The sequence below is a fragment of the Podarcis gaigeae genome (assembly GCF_964106915.1).
Source record: "Podarcis gaigeae genome assembly, chromosome: 2".
Taxonomy (NCBI): Eukaryota; Metazoa; Chordata; class Lepidosauria; order Squamata; family Lacertidae; genus Podarcis; species Podarcis gaigeae.
This window is the reverse complement of record NC_139679.1, coordinates 114932821-114946593: the sequence shown is the minus strand read 5'-3', so window position 1 is coordinate 114946593 and position 13773 is coordinate 114932821. Positions and strand designations below refer to the sequence as shown.

General features: G+C 42.8%; 1 protein-coding gene across 1 annotated transcript; it reads left to right on the top strand.

Moving 5' to 3' along the window:
- Positions 1–659: 659 nt before the first annotated feature.
- LOC310837722 (zinc finger protein RFP-like) lies at positions 660–9395 on the top strand. The gene is made up of 7 exons (XM_083724741.1): positions 660–1278; positions 5394–5489; positions 5800–6030; positions 6678–6700; positions 7186–7304; positions 7923–7955; positions 8781–9395. The coding sequence occupies exons 1-7, from the start codon at positions 862–864 to the stop codon at positions 9263–9265; spliced, it is 1404 nt and encodes a 467-aa protein (XP_083580867.1). The 5' UTR covers positions 660–861; the 3' UTR covers positions 9266–9395.
- Positions 9396–13773: the final 4378 nt, after the last annotated feature.

Here is a 13773-nt window from a genome sequence, read left to right as displayed (position 1 = left end):
CCTGGATTTTAACCGATTTAACCTCTCCATCTTTTACTTTGCTATTTCTATAAGAGCCACGTTTTTGTACACAGCAGCTAAGAAACGCGGCAAATAATACGGCGTCCACTTGTAATCTATATCATGGGAACCATCCTCACGATTTTTAAAAATGAAGTGAAAAGTGCCTCTCTCACATCCAGCCCCCGGTTTACCTCCTTTCCCATGTCGTTTAAACATAAACCTTTATTGTCAATTGCCTAGAGATTTTATTTTAAAAAGTGGTGTGCGTGTTAAATAAAATAAAATAAAATACAAACGAAGCTGTTTCTGGACCAGGGATTTTCCAACAAACTTCAGTGGCAAGCTTAAAAATATCCATGTTGATTTTCGATTGTATTTTGTGAATTACTTGGAATGCAAATGGCAAACATTAAAATACCATTCAAGAAAAATATATATATGAAGGAACAAAATGCAATTGAAAACCATTGAACACAGGAGGAATCTGTCCCCCTTTGTGATGAGATCTGCCTTTCCTAAATACTTGAGGGAGGGTGATCATCTTTCTTTCCTGGGTGATACTAAAAGTTGATCCCACATATAAAATGTAATAAAACATCAAACATTAAAAGCTTCCCAATACAGGCCTGCCTTCTATATCGTCTAAAAGTTGTGTATTTCTTTCATCTCCTTGAAATCTGATGGGAGGGTGTTGCACAGGGCGGGTCCCACTGCTGAGAAGGTCCATGCGGAAGGGGCAGGGCTTACATTTCCCATTTCAGATTAAAGTTCACAGGGATTCTAACTCTGCTCCATCTCTCTTCCAGGTGCGGCTGCTTCTGGAGAAGGAGTGTGGTCCCTCTCAACAAGAGTGGAGCCATGGCTGAGGACAGGTACAGAAAGAGGATCCGGAGTGAAATCACCTGTTCCATCTGCCTCAGTTACTTTACTCGTCCGGTGGAACTGGGCTGCAGGCACAACTTCTGCGAAAGCTGCATCTTGAGGTGCTGGGAGGAGTCTGGTGAGAGAACCAGGTGCCCCGAATGCAGAAAGGCTGTCAAAACAGACTACAAGCAAAACAGGCTTCTCACAAATATGGTTGGAATCATCAGTGAGTGGGATCATTCTGAGGAGAGAGATGCTCAAAGGATGCGCTCAAAATGTCAGAGGCACCAGAAGACCCTGGACCTCTTTTGCCGGGACGACGAAGCCCCCTTCTGTGGGGAGTGTGACACATCCCAAGGGCACAGCGGCCACAAGGTGGTTCCTGTGGAAGAAGCCGTCCAAGGCTACAAGGTAAGAATGAACCATTCATAGGAACGGCTAGTATATATGATGGGAATTAAAATCATAGAATTGTAGACTTGGAAGGATCCCGAGGATCATCTAGTCCAACCCTCAGTGCAGGAATATGCAGTTGTCCCATAAGGGGATCAAACCTGCAACCTTCATGTTATAAGCACCATGCTCTAACAAAACTGAGCGAGTTAGTGATCAAGGTTAAAGCCTGTCTGCAAACCACTGTCTCCTCTGAGTGAGCGTTTATTCCTCTAATTCTAGGTGTGAGGGATGCAGTCTGCTGTCAACTGACTCTGCACATGCTCAGGAGGCCTCTCATCTAATTATATTTTACACATCCTAAGACAGATATTGGCTTTTACGGGACTGAGACTTGCTTTGCCTTATAAGACTCCACTAGATGTGTATATTAGGTATGATTAGGTAAAATAAAAATTAAGCTGATCTAGAAAGATTGAGCGATGTTAAGTTGGCTTTTCTAGGGAAAATAAATGCAGCCAAAATGAGTGCAAACTGAATTTCCCCTTTCAGAATCTGATAATACTAATAGCAGAGGAAGCATTGAAAAAAATGGAAAGAATTAATACCGGTTATAAGCACCAGGAGGCCTCTCATCTAATTATTTTACACATCCTAAGACAGATATTGGCTTTTACGGGACTGAGACTTGCTTTGCCTTATAAGACTCCACTAGATGTGTATATTAGGTATGGTTGTGTTAAAAAATAATAATTAAGCTGATCTAGAAAGATTGAATGATGTTTCTAGAAAAAATAAATGCAGCTCAAATGAGTGCACTTTGCAAACTGCCTGTCCTGCTTCAGAATCTGATAATACAAAGAGCGGAGCAAGCATTGTAAGATTGGAAATAACTATTACTGTACATTGATTTATTTGGGATGGAAAGAAATGTACAATTGCTTTAAAAAGGCAAGCAAATAATAAAACCTAGAAGGATGATGTTTTGGGCATCTCAGAGATGCTTGCTGTTATAAAGTGGGAGTCGTTCAGTAGTTGGCATACTCGCGTAAATTTAAGATAAATATTTTAGGCGCACAAAAGACGATGCCAAAGCTGTTTTCCAAAAATAATTATGGCTGTTGTAATAAAAAAAATAAGGATATATATATATATATATATATAAAAAATGTTCATAAATGTACCAAGTAAACACACACACACACACACACACACACACACACACACACACACACACACACACATCTGAAGCAGCACAGGAAGACAGTCCTGAAACCATTTTGACTCCCAAACTGACCAAATGTTTTCTCTGCAAGGAGGGAGGGGGTGAGGGAACCTTCCCATTGTCTCAGGAATTGGGAAATCACCATCTCAAAGAAATGGCCAGACTACCATTAAAGGCAATCAGATAAGGCATTATCAGATAACCTGGCAGACAGGAAAAACAACAACATTCAAATTTCTGTTGTAGACTGCCTATTCTGTGATGTAGGTATTATGTTTGTGGGGGAGGTCTTGAGCTCCAGGGCAGAGAATTTCAAAATGTCTATATAAGGGTGGACACACCTTGGTTCTGGGTCCTCCTCCGTCCTTCTGCCTGTGAAGGGAGCATCCTGTTGCAACAGCTTTAATAAAGATCAGGCTTACTAGCTGCTTTGCTTCTCAATATTCTCTGGTTGGCCTCTGTTATTTTCTCCCACTGATGGAGAACCTGCAAAGGACTCTATAAGGGCAGATTTTGTTTGCAACAGTGTCAAAGGAGAATAGGAAAAAATAGTGTGATGGATCAGATCAAGAGGTGAAGATTTCTCTCCTTGGTTGTATTTCCATGTTAGCAAATCTATTTATATATACAGATACTGCCCTTCACAAAAAACCCCAACATTAGAGACATCAAACAACGCTGCTTTCTCCTGTTGCCAGCCCTAAACTATGCAAAGAACTCAAAATTCATGAGTTTTAAACCAGTTGTATTAATATAAGTCTATCACTGGTGCTTGATCTTAGGCTATTAGTGCAGGACCTGGTGTGCTGTTTCACAGGAGGAGCAGATTTCAGATTTACAGTCAAAGTTGAGATCCACGTGCTTGGATAAATGCAATATTTTTATTTTTTTTAATCCTGCCAATGTTTTCAAGTGTTTACAATGTTCTTTCAAGTAACTTAAAAAAATTCTCCATTACTGAGTAAATTTATTGTCCTCTTGATCTCTGATCTTCCTGATCATTTTCGCCAGTTCAGTGCAGTCCATCATCTTTATCAGCCGTTCTTCTTATGTAGGTAAGTTGTCCTCCTTCCATCTTTGGACAAGTAGCTTCCGCGCAGCTGTTGTGGCATACATAAATAGTCTCTTTAAATCCTTTGGTATTTCTGGACCTAAAAATCCTAATAAAAAAGCTTCAGGTTTTTTTAACAAAAGTTATTTTAAACATATTTTTCAGCTCATTATAAATCATTTCCCAATATGCTCCCCCCCCACATGTCCACATCCTTCCTTCTGTTTACACTTCCAACATGTATCTGTGGCAGTTCTATACATTTTTGTCAATTTAGTAGGAGTTAGGTACCAACAACGCATCATTTTCCTATACATGTAATTCTCTTTCAACGTATAACATGCTGTAAATTTTAGTTCTTCCCTCCATATTTTTTTCCATGATGCCAATTGGATATTATATCCAATGTCCCTTGCCCATTGTATCATTATTGATTTCACTTCATCTTTAGTATACCATTCTAACAACAATTTATACATTTTTGAAACCAATTTTAAATTATTCTCCAATAATTCTTTTTTGAACCTTGAAGTTTCTGTATTAAAACCATTCCTTCAATCTTTCGTAAACACATCATTTAGTTGGTGGTATTGCAGCCAGTATGTTATCAAATGTCCTCCATTTCTTATTTTCAATTGATTATCTACTTCAAATAACAACTCTTTATAAGTCACCCACTCACTTTTTGCATTAAGTTTTTTCACAGATAACACTTCCAGTGGTGAGAGCCACCAGGGTGTTTCTGTTCCAATAATTTTTTTTTTATTTGTCCCACAGTTGGTAGATCTATGTTCTTACCATGTGGTTTAGGAAACCTTTATGCACTTTTGTCTTTTCATACCATAAATATGCATGCCAACCAAATCTATTGTTATGACCTTCTAAATCAAAAATATCCACATTCTTTGACTCAATCCACTCCTGAAGCCAGCATAGACAGGACGCCTCATAGTATATTCTCAAATCTGGCAGGGAGAAGCCACCTCTTTCCTTAGTACCTCCAGTTACGAAGGGGATCCATTCCGGAGGCCCGGCTGCATCCCGAAAAAACGCAACTAGACCACCGTTTCTGTGCAGGCACACAGTGTGATTTGGCTCTTCTGCACAGGCGTGAGCGGCGAAACCTGGAAGTAACCCGTTCTGGTACTTCCGGGTTGCTGTGGGACGCAACTTGAAAAGACGCAACATGAAGTGGATGCAAAACGGGGTGTGACTGTATTTGTTAACAATTTATACTTTATTCTTGGTTTTCTTCCGCTGCCAGAATAAATTTAGAGATAGCTCAACATTTCTCCATAACACTCATCAGTTGCAACTCTTGTAGGCTCAATACTCTGGATGGCAGAAGCAGGCTCTTAAATCTCAAAAACAGGGGAACAATAACATAATTCAACTGTCCTCTCGCTTTCCTTTTCTTCTCTCTGTCTCATGGATGATTATTGTTGTGACGTGGGGTTTGTGATTTCAGCTCTCTTGACATCATATGCTGGAGACAGTTCTCTAGTAACACTTCTTTATTAAAGCAACAAGACTGGGACTTGAGGAGGGGAGAGCTACATTTATAGGGACAGGGAACTAGCTAGAAAGGATACATTTTGGAGGGAACAATATCAGGCAATCACAGTCCTGCCTTTTGGAGGCAACCAATAAGACAGAGGATCCAAATACAGCAGCTTAAATGAACCAATAGTAGCTGTACCCTCTGGAACCAAAAGGCAGTTACTTTACCCTAATGCAATTACAGACAATAATAATACAGATATAAAATCCTTTGACTCAATACACAACAATTATGATAGTTATCGCCTAGAAACCTCTCACCACGACCCAAATGGGAACTTTCGCTTTTCTTTTCAGGATCAGCTCTGCAAGGGCCTGGAGATTCTGAAGGGGCTGAAGGCAGAAAACCTGAGGTTTAATAGAAGAACAGAAAACACCATTCAAAACCTGCTTGTAAGTGTCGCTCTTTTACTGGGAAGTAAGCAAATAATCAAAAGAACTATTGTTTGGTGGGGGGATAAAAAATTACACCCTGAAGCAATCAGGCAGCTCCACTCTTTTAGATGTCTATTTATTTGGGGACACCTGTTCTGATGGGAAGGAAAATTTTCCTTTGCTTGAAAACTGACGCATCATCTGTGAAAATCTAAAAATTCAGAAGCACCCAGCCTGTTCCCCTGCAGTAATCCTCAAACCCTCTTTATGCTGCAGAAGGAGTGGCAATGTTGCTAACAGCCTGTTTTTCTTTCCATCTTTCTTGCAGGAGAGACTAATGTCTCTTAGGCAGAAGATGAAGGATGAATTTAAGCAACTACATTCGTTTCTGGAAAAATGGGAAAACCAGCTGCTGAAGGAGATCGAAGAAATGGAGAATGAGATTACAAGAAAATTGAATGAGCAGCTGGGCTGGCTCTCCAAAGAACTTGACTCTCTTCAAAATATCACCCGGGAGCTGGAGGAGAAGCTTCAGCAGCCCCCCAGTGAATTCTTGCAGGTAGGACGGTGGCATAAGCAGCCCAAGATTTTCTCCAGGTCAAGGCCACAACCAGACCAGTCTCTGCCTCTATCATTATTCACAAATGACGTTGCTTGGTTTTGTGGAGCTGGTAGCTGGTTCTCTTATTTTAGGTGCAGGAGCATTTAAGAGGACAAGCAGAGAATGTGCACCTTAATTTGTTACTTAACAATGATGGAATCAGATATTTTCTGCTCTTGGCTGATGATGGGTCTGCTGCTGGCTCCCAAATTAGTGATGTTGCTTTCCTGGCCTGTTTGTGAGCTTCCCCGAAGCTGCTCTTGCCAAGAGGGGACTGGACTGGGTGGATCCCTTGGCCTGATCCCTGCAATGAACAGAGCCCTATTTTGTGCCTTTTAAGGTGTGGGACACTTTGTCATTTCAGGGCTTCTTTTAGGAGGTTTTCCCTTCTGTGGTTATATTACCTGAGTTGGGCTGAAAATAGGTGGATCCCTTGGTCTGATCCCTTACTGGTCCCCTTTTGTTCCTGCTCAGGGCTTCATTTAAGAGGCTGTGTTCTGATTTTATGACATTACCCTGCTTGGACTGAGGCATGGGGCGTGGGCTTCGATGTATGGCCAGTCGTGGATGCTGAGTTCTCTCTTCTTTTTCTCTTTCCCCTGCAGGATATTAGAAGCACTTTGCAGAGGTAAGCAGATCCCTCTTCTTTTCCTTTGCGCTCTGCGGTTCTGTGAAGGATGTGGACAGAAGGAAAAACACCCGTTGTTCCCAAGGGGACAGTATGGGTCTTTGTGACCTCCAACTTTTAACAAATCAATAGGGGCCCACTTTCTATTTTCCTATTTTCACTTCCAAACTTCCTTTTCTCAGTTTCTATCTCTCGTTTATTCTGATTCTCTTTCCTTTCTTTCTGTTTCCACCTGGTAGTCTCAACCGTCTTCCAAAACAGGGATGTATCTAAGAAAGCAACAAACCGCTGTTCACACTTTTATTCCCTGCACTGCTTATTTCAATAGACGTTTCAGCTGTCCTCTTATTATTCACCTTGAATCTGACCAGCCAGTTTCTTGAGACCTTTGTGATCCTCTCCCCTCTCCTCCTATTGGTTCCTTTGGGAATTTGAGGTTGGATGGAGAGCCAGCTGGCATACTTAAACCTTTTATTTCTCCACAGGCATGAGGGGAGACAGACATCTGAGCCTCCCAAAATTTTCCCTCCTGAATTTATGTGGAAAATCTTGGACATCTTTCAAATATATCCATTTATGAAAGCTGTTGTGGAGCAGTTCAAAGGTATTGGCTGCAAGAATTTCATGCTGGATATTGAATTGGTCCATATGGGGTTGAGGGAAAACTCAAGGTGTCCTCTGTAATGCTAGGAGAGCCAGAAAAATTGAACTTGAGGGTCAGTAGGGAAGGTAACTTTAAATTTCACTGAGGGGGAAAGGAGGTCCTGCAACCACAGCTCAAAATGGCATTTGCTGAGACTGCCTCTCTCAGCCTGGTGCCTTCTGCTTGTTTTGGACTCCAACTCCCATCAGCCCAGCTGATAATTAAAGTCCAACTTCCTCCTCTCTGGTCTACATCATCTAAGCATGAAGGCAACATGTTTATTTCTTCAGCAACAGTGTCTCCCCCACATGCAGATTTACGCAGGGACACTTGAAAAAACTCACACACTTCTGTGGCTGAAGCTTTGTATGACTTACGGCCCACTGAATTTGGTGAGGGGGTGTGTGTGCGCAAGAATATTGTGGTGAATTTAATGATCAGTTTGGTAGTTTCAATGACACTCTGTCACAACTCGTGTTTAGCCAGGCCTTAGATGATATCAACTTTTCCTGTGCTATAACATTGATTAATACCATGACGGTGTGTGATGCTTAATCTCTCTTGCTTTCCATTTCACAGGCACTCTAACATCAGGACTCTCTCTGAAGAAAGGTAAGCTGAGGAGCCTCAATCAATCAATCAATCAATCAATCAATCAATCAATCATTTATTTGCACTTCCCCTTTCCAAAGTTAAGCCCATGCTCAAGGGGGCTGGCGACATATAAATAATTACATAATAACACAAAATAGTCATATGCAATGAATAAAACATTAAAAAGTACACAACAAAACTGAACAACTTCCACCTAAATCATAAGATCTAAAATAAAGAAGTAAAATAAATGCTAGCAGCAAAAGCCCGAACCGATGCCCAAACCCAAGAGTCTGTTTAACAGCCTCAGCTTTTGGAGCTGGAGTCAGTCTTGGCCAGGGGGAATAGGCTTGCAAGGCAGGGAGCAGGTTTTCAAGGGATTACAATCAAGATGGTCTGACAGAGAACCAGGAGGGAATGTCTGCTCTTTCAGGAAGCTTTCTGCTTCCATCATCCCTGCTTGCAGGCTCTGAAACCACCACTGCATTAACTAAGGATAGCGGGAAAAGTTATCCATTGGGGGAGCTGTTGCGGCCAATGTGTGCCGATAGCTGGTGGGGCCACAGTGGACAGAACCAGTGTCCAAAGTCACTCCTTTTTCTAAGATCCCAACCTTTTTATTACTCCCCTTCTTCGTCCTTGGTTATAGGGAGAGAGAATTTCAAAGAGTTTTTGAAATTGGACAGAGGGCCAAAGCTGAGCCTAGCAGCGAAGCCGCAAGGAGGCCCATAGTCCAGTCAGGAAAGGAACCCCCTTCCTCAATGATCTAAGCTCACAATGTCTATCCTCCCAGCTGATTCCTCTTTTCTTTTCTCTTCCTTTGTCTCCTCGCAATGACAATAGCAAGTGTAACTCTGGACCCAGATACCGCTCATCCCCACCTGATCCTGTCCGAGGATCGTCGAAGTGCGAGGTGGGGAGAGGCACATCAAGAACTGCCAGACAATCCTGAGAGATTCAGCGGATGTCCCTTCGTGTTGGGGTGTGAGGGGTTTACAGCAGGGAGGCACTACTGGGAAGTCACTATGGATATTTCGGGTGAATGGGCTGTGGGGGTCACCAGGAAGTCTGTGAGGAGAAAGGGCATGCTCTACTTTACCCCTGAGGATGGCATCTGGGGATTGAGGCATCTGCGTAGCCTGCCTGATGCGAAGCTGAGGAGGATCCGGGTGGCTGTCAATTATCCAGGACGCCAAATTCTCTTTTTTGATGCTGATACAGGCAAGACATGCTATGTTACAATAGCTGAATTATCTGGAGAGCCCCTTCTGCCTATATTTTGGGTGGGGCCAGAAACCTCCCTTGAACTGTCTCCGGTGACACACTAGCCTGGCCACCCCTCCAGGAAAAAAAGAGAAATGTGTGGAAAAGTAACTTCCAGATCGTTCCTTGATTTTTAAAAAATCAAAGGATTGTGTGCGCTTCTGTGTGTAGATGACATTAAAGAGATGACGACAATAATGTGTCAGATTTTTTTCCATTGCATATCTGCTTGCCTCACCTCATGGTCTTGGATAAGGTCTGAGGATAAATTAGGCATCCCCCAAGACTTCTAGCCTAGGGGCACCTTTGGAATACAGGAGACCATGGCAGGGAGCACAAATTACCAATTTCACAAAACAGAAACACGCAGTGTTAGAAAGCTTAGATATATAAGCTAATTCCAAATGGCACCTTAAACCTATGTTACAGTTGCCACAGTGGAATGTGCGGAGGCAATGCCATTCGTTATCATTATTATTCCTATTCATTTCATTTCTATACTGCTTTTTAAAGAAAAAAATCTCAAAGAGGTTTATAACACTTTAAAACATTGATAAATCACCTCTTTTGCATACCTCCTTAAGAAAGCTTAAGAGTTGCTGGGGGAACCCAGCCAAATGGGCGGGGTAGAATTAATAATAATAATTTATTATAGCTAGAGGGTCACTCAAGATTCACATGGTCACAGTTGGACCCGTGCCAGTCGCAAAACCTGCCTGGGGGATTTCTAATACTGCAAACGGGATGATCGTACAAACCCCCAACAAGAGGGGAAATGCCTAGAACGTTCTCTCTCTTTTTAAGAGACCAAAAAAATAATAATCAAAAAAACACCTGGCAACCCCGTTTCAAAATATAGGAAACTGCACTGGAGCAACGGCACTTTCTCTCCCTAGGCCAGCCCTCTGTTTCCTTTTCCCTCAGGTGAAATCCCCAGTGGAGAATGAATCACTAGTGACAGTGGGCTTTTCTTTTGGAAAATCAGGTTGCAAACAAACTTTATTATAACAGGTGTAAACTAGGAGTTTTGGTTCTTCTTCCACTGCAGTGTAACAACCAGTGCTGTTGCTTTTTATTAAAATGATTATGGTTTCAAGTTATAGGCTGTTTGCTGTTCAGGCTTAAGGTTATTTTCTTTTACACATCTTCCATAGATCAGACTTCTCCACACACAGTTCAGGAATTTAGGATTTTAACTGGACTGTTTCCAAAGGTAAAGGTCCCCCCGCCCGTACGGGCCAGTCGTGTCCGACTCTAGGGTTGCGTGCTCATCTCGCTCTAGAGGTCGTGAGCCGGTGCCATCCGAAGACACTTCCGGGTCACGTGGCCAGTGTGGCGAAGCTGCAGCTGGCGAGCCAGCACCAGTGCCGCACACGGAAACGCCGTTTACCTTCCCGCTGGAGTGGTACCTATTTATCTACTTGCACTTAAGAGTGCTTTCGAACTGCTAGGTGGGCAGGAGCTGGGACCGAACGACGGGAGCTCACCCCGCTGTGGGGATTCGAACCGCCGACCATACGATCAGCAAGTCCTAGGCACTGAGGTTTTTACTGGTGTAAATAAAAAATATGCCCTCTTCCCTTATGGGGTATCCAAGTGCCCATATAGAGTCCTTACATAGATTCCCTATTGATAGGAGAAAATAACAGAGCCAACCAGAGAATATTGAGAAGCAAAGCAGCTAGTAAGCTTGATCTTTATTGATCTGTTGCAACAGGGTACTCCCCTCACACGCAGGAGAGGAGGAGGACCCCCCAAAATGCTGTGGAAAGGCTTATAAAGACTTTTGAAATTCCCATTCTCTAGATCAAGACCACCCCCAGAAACATTATGCATGCATCACAGAAGGGGTGTAACCTAAGACCACCCCTCAGATACATCCCACCTACATCACAGAAATTTAAATGTTGTTTTTCTCCTGTCTGGCAAGTTACTTGATTGGATTTCCTGGGGAGCCTGGCCATTCTTTTGTAGTGGTAAAATACTTATTTCCTGGGCCAGGTCACAGGCTCACACCTTATTCAAACAGACATATCCTTGAGACAGGATTTGTGAGGAAGGAGACAATGGGGAGGCTTGTCCAGTTTAACCTTGCAGAGAAAGGATTTGGTCAGTTTAGGAATCAAAATGGTTCCAGGTCGGTCTTCCTGTGTTGATCTATGTATGTGTGGTTATGAACATTGCCATATATCTGAGACCATAAAATTCCTATCACATTACCCACAGCGCCACCTGCGTCCCTACTGTTTCCTTGTTGTTGTTGTTGTTTAGTCGTTTAGTCGTGTCCGACTCTTCGTGACCCCATGGACCAGAGAACGCCAGGCACCTCTGTCCTCCACTGCCTCCCGCAGTTTGGTCAAACTCATGCTGGTAACCTCGAAAACACTATCCAACCATCTCGTCCTCTGCCGTCCCCTTCTCCTTGTGCCCTCCATCTTTCCCAACATCAGGGTCTTCTCCAGGGAGTCTTCTCTTCTCATGAGGTGGCCAAAGTACTGGAGCCTCAGCTTCACAATCTGTCCTTCCAGTGAGCACTCAGGGTTGATTTCCTTCAGTATGGAGAGGTTTGATCTTCTTGCAGTCCATGGGACTCTCAAGAGTCTCCTCCAGCACCATAATTCAAAAGCATCAATTCTTCGGCGATCAGCCTTCTTGATGGTCCAGCTCTCACTTCCATACATCACTACTGGGAAAACCATAGCTTTAACTATATGAACCTTTGTTGGCAAGGTGATGTCTCTACTTCTCAAGATGCTGTCTAGGCCTGTCATTGCCCTTCTCCCAAGAAGCAGGCGTCTTTTAATTTCGTGGCTGCTGTCACCATCTGCAGTGATCATTGAGCCCAAGAAAGTAAAATCTCTCACTACCTCCATTTCTTCCCCTTCTATTTGCCAGGAGGTGATGGGACCAGTGGCCATGGTCTTCGTTTTTTTGATGTTGAGCTTCAGGCCATATTTTGCGCTCTCCTCTTTCACCCCCATTAAAAGGTTCTTTAATTCCTCCTCACTTTCTGCCATCAAGGTTGTGTCATCTGCATATCTGAGGTTGTTGATATTTCTTCCGGCAATCTTAATTCCAGCTAGGGATTCATCCAGCCCAGCCTTTCGCATGATGAATTCTGCATATAAGTTAAATAAGCAGGGAGACAAAATACAGCCTTGTCGTACTCCTTTCCCAATTTTGAACCAATCAGTTGTTCCATATCCAGTTCTAACTGCAGCTTCTTGTCCCACATAGAGATTTCTCAGGAGACAGATGAGGTGATCTGGCACTCCCATTTCTTTAAGAACTTGCCATAGTTTGCAGTGGTCGACACAGTCAAAGGCTTTTGCATAGTCAATGAAGCAGAAGTAGATGTCTTTCTGGAACTCTCTAGCTTTCTCTATAATCCAGCGCATGTTTGCAATTTGGTCTCTGGTTCCTCTGCCTCTTCTAAATCCAGCTTGCACTTCTGGGAGTTCTCGGTCCACATACTGCTTGAGCCTTCCTTGTAGAATTTTAAGCATAACCTTGCTAGCGTGTGAAATGAGTGCAATTGTGCGGTAGTTGGAGCATTCTTTGGCACTGCCCTTCTTTGGGATTGGGATGATCTTCTCCAGTCTTCTGGCCACTGCTGAGTTTTCCAAACTTGCTGGCATATTGAGTGTAGCACCTTAACAGCATCATCTTTTAAAATTTTAAATAGTTCAGCTGGAATACCATCACTTCCACTGGCCTTGTTATTTGCAGTGCTTTCTAAGGCCCATTTGACTTCACTTTCCAGGATGTCTGGCTCAAGGTCAGCAACCACACTACCTGGGGTATATGAGACATCCATTTCTTTCTGGTATAATTCCTCTGTGTATTCTTGCCACCTCTTCTTGATGTCTTCTGCTTCTGTTAGGTCCTTTCCACTTTTGTCCTTTATTATGGAAATATTTGTACGAAATGTTCCTTTCATATCTCCAATTTTCTTGAACAGATCTCTGGTTCTTCCCATTCTATTGCTTTCCTCTATTTCTTTGCATTGCTCGTTTAAGAAGGTCTTCTTGTCTCTCCTTGCTATTCTTTGGAAATCTGCATTCAATTTCCTGTATCTTTCACCATCTCCCTCGCATTTTGCTTGCCTTCTCTCCCCCGCTATTTGTAAGGCCTCATTGGACAGCCACTTTGCTTTCTTGCATTTCCTTTTCATTGGGATGGTTTTCGTTGCTGCCTCCTGTATAATGTTACGAGCCTCCATCCATAGTTCTTCAGGCATTCTGTCCACCAAATATAAATCCTTAAACCTGTTCCTCACTTCCACTGTGTATTCATAAGGGATTTGACTTAGACTGTATCTTACCGGCCCAGTGGTTTTTCCTACTTTCTTCAGTTTAAGCTTGAATTTTGCTATAAGAAGCTGATGATCTGAGCCACAGTCAGCTCCAGGTCTTGTTTTTGCTGACTGTATAGAGCTTCTCCATCTTTGGCTGCAGAGAATATAATCAATCTGATTTCGATGCTGCCCATCTGGTGATGTCCATGTGTAGAGTCGTCTCTTGTGTTGTTGGAAAAGCGTGTTTGTGATGACCAGCTTGTTCTCTTGACAGAA

Bases quoted from the DNA above. Each gene is read 5' to 3' on its own strand.
- LOC310837722 (XM_083724741.1), top strand. From the start codon at position 862: ATGGCTGAGGACAGGTACAGAAAGAGGATCCGGAGTGAAATCACCTGT. The intron at 6,031-6,677 runs GTAGGACGGTGG...TTTCCCCTGCAG, and splicing joins CCCCCAGTGAATTCTTGCAG to GATATTAGAAGCACTTTGCA. The intron at 7,305-7,922 runs GTATTGGCTGCA...TCCATTTCACAG, and splicing joins TGTTGTGGAGCAGTTCAAAG to GCACTCTAACATCAGGACTC.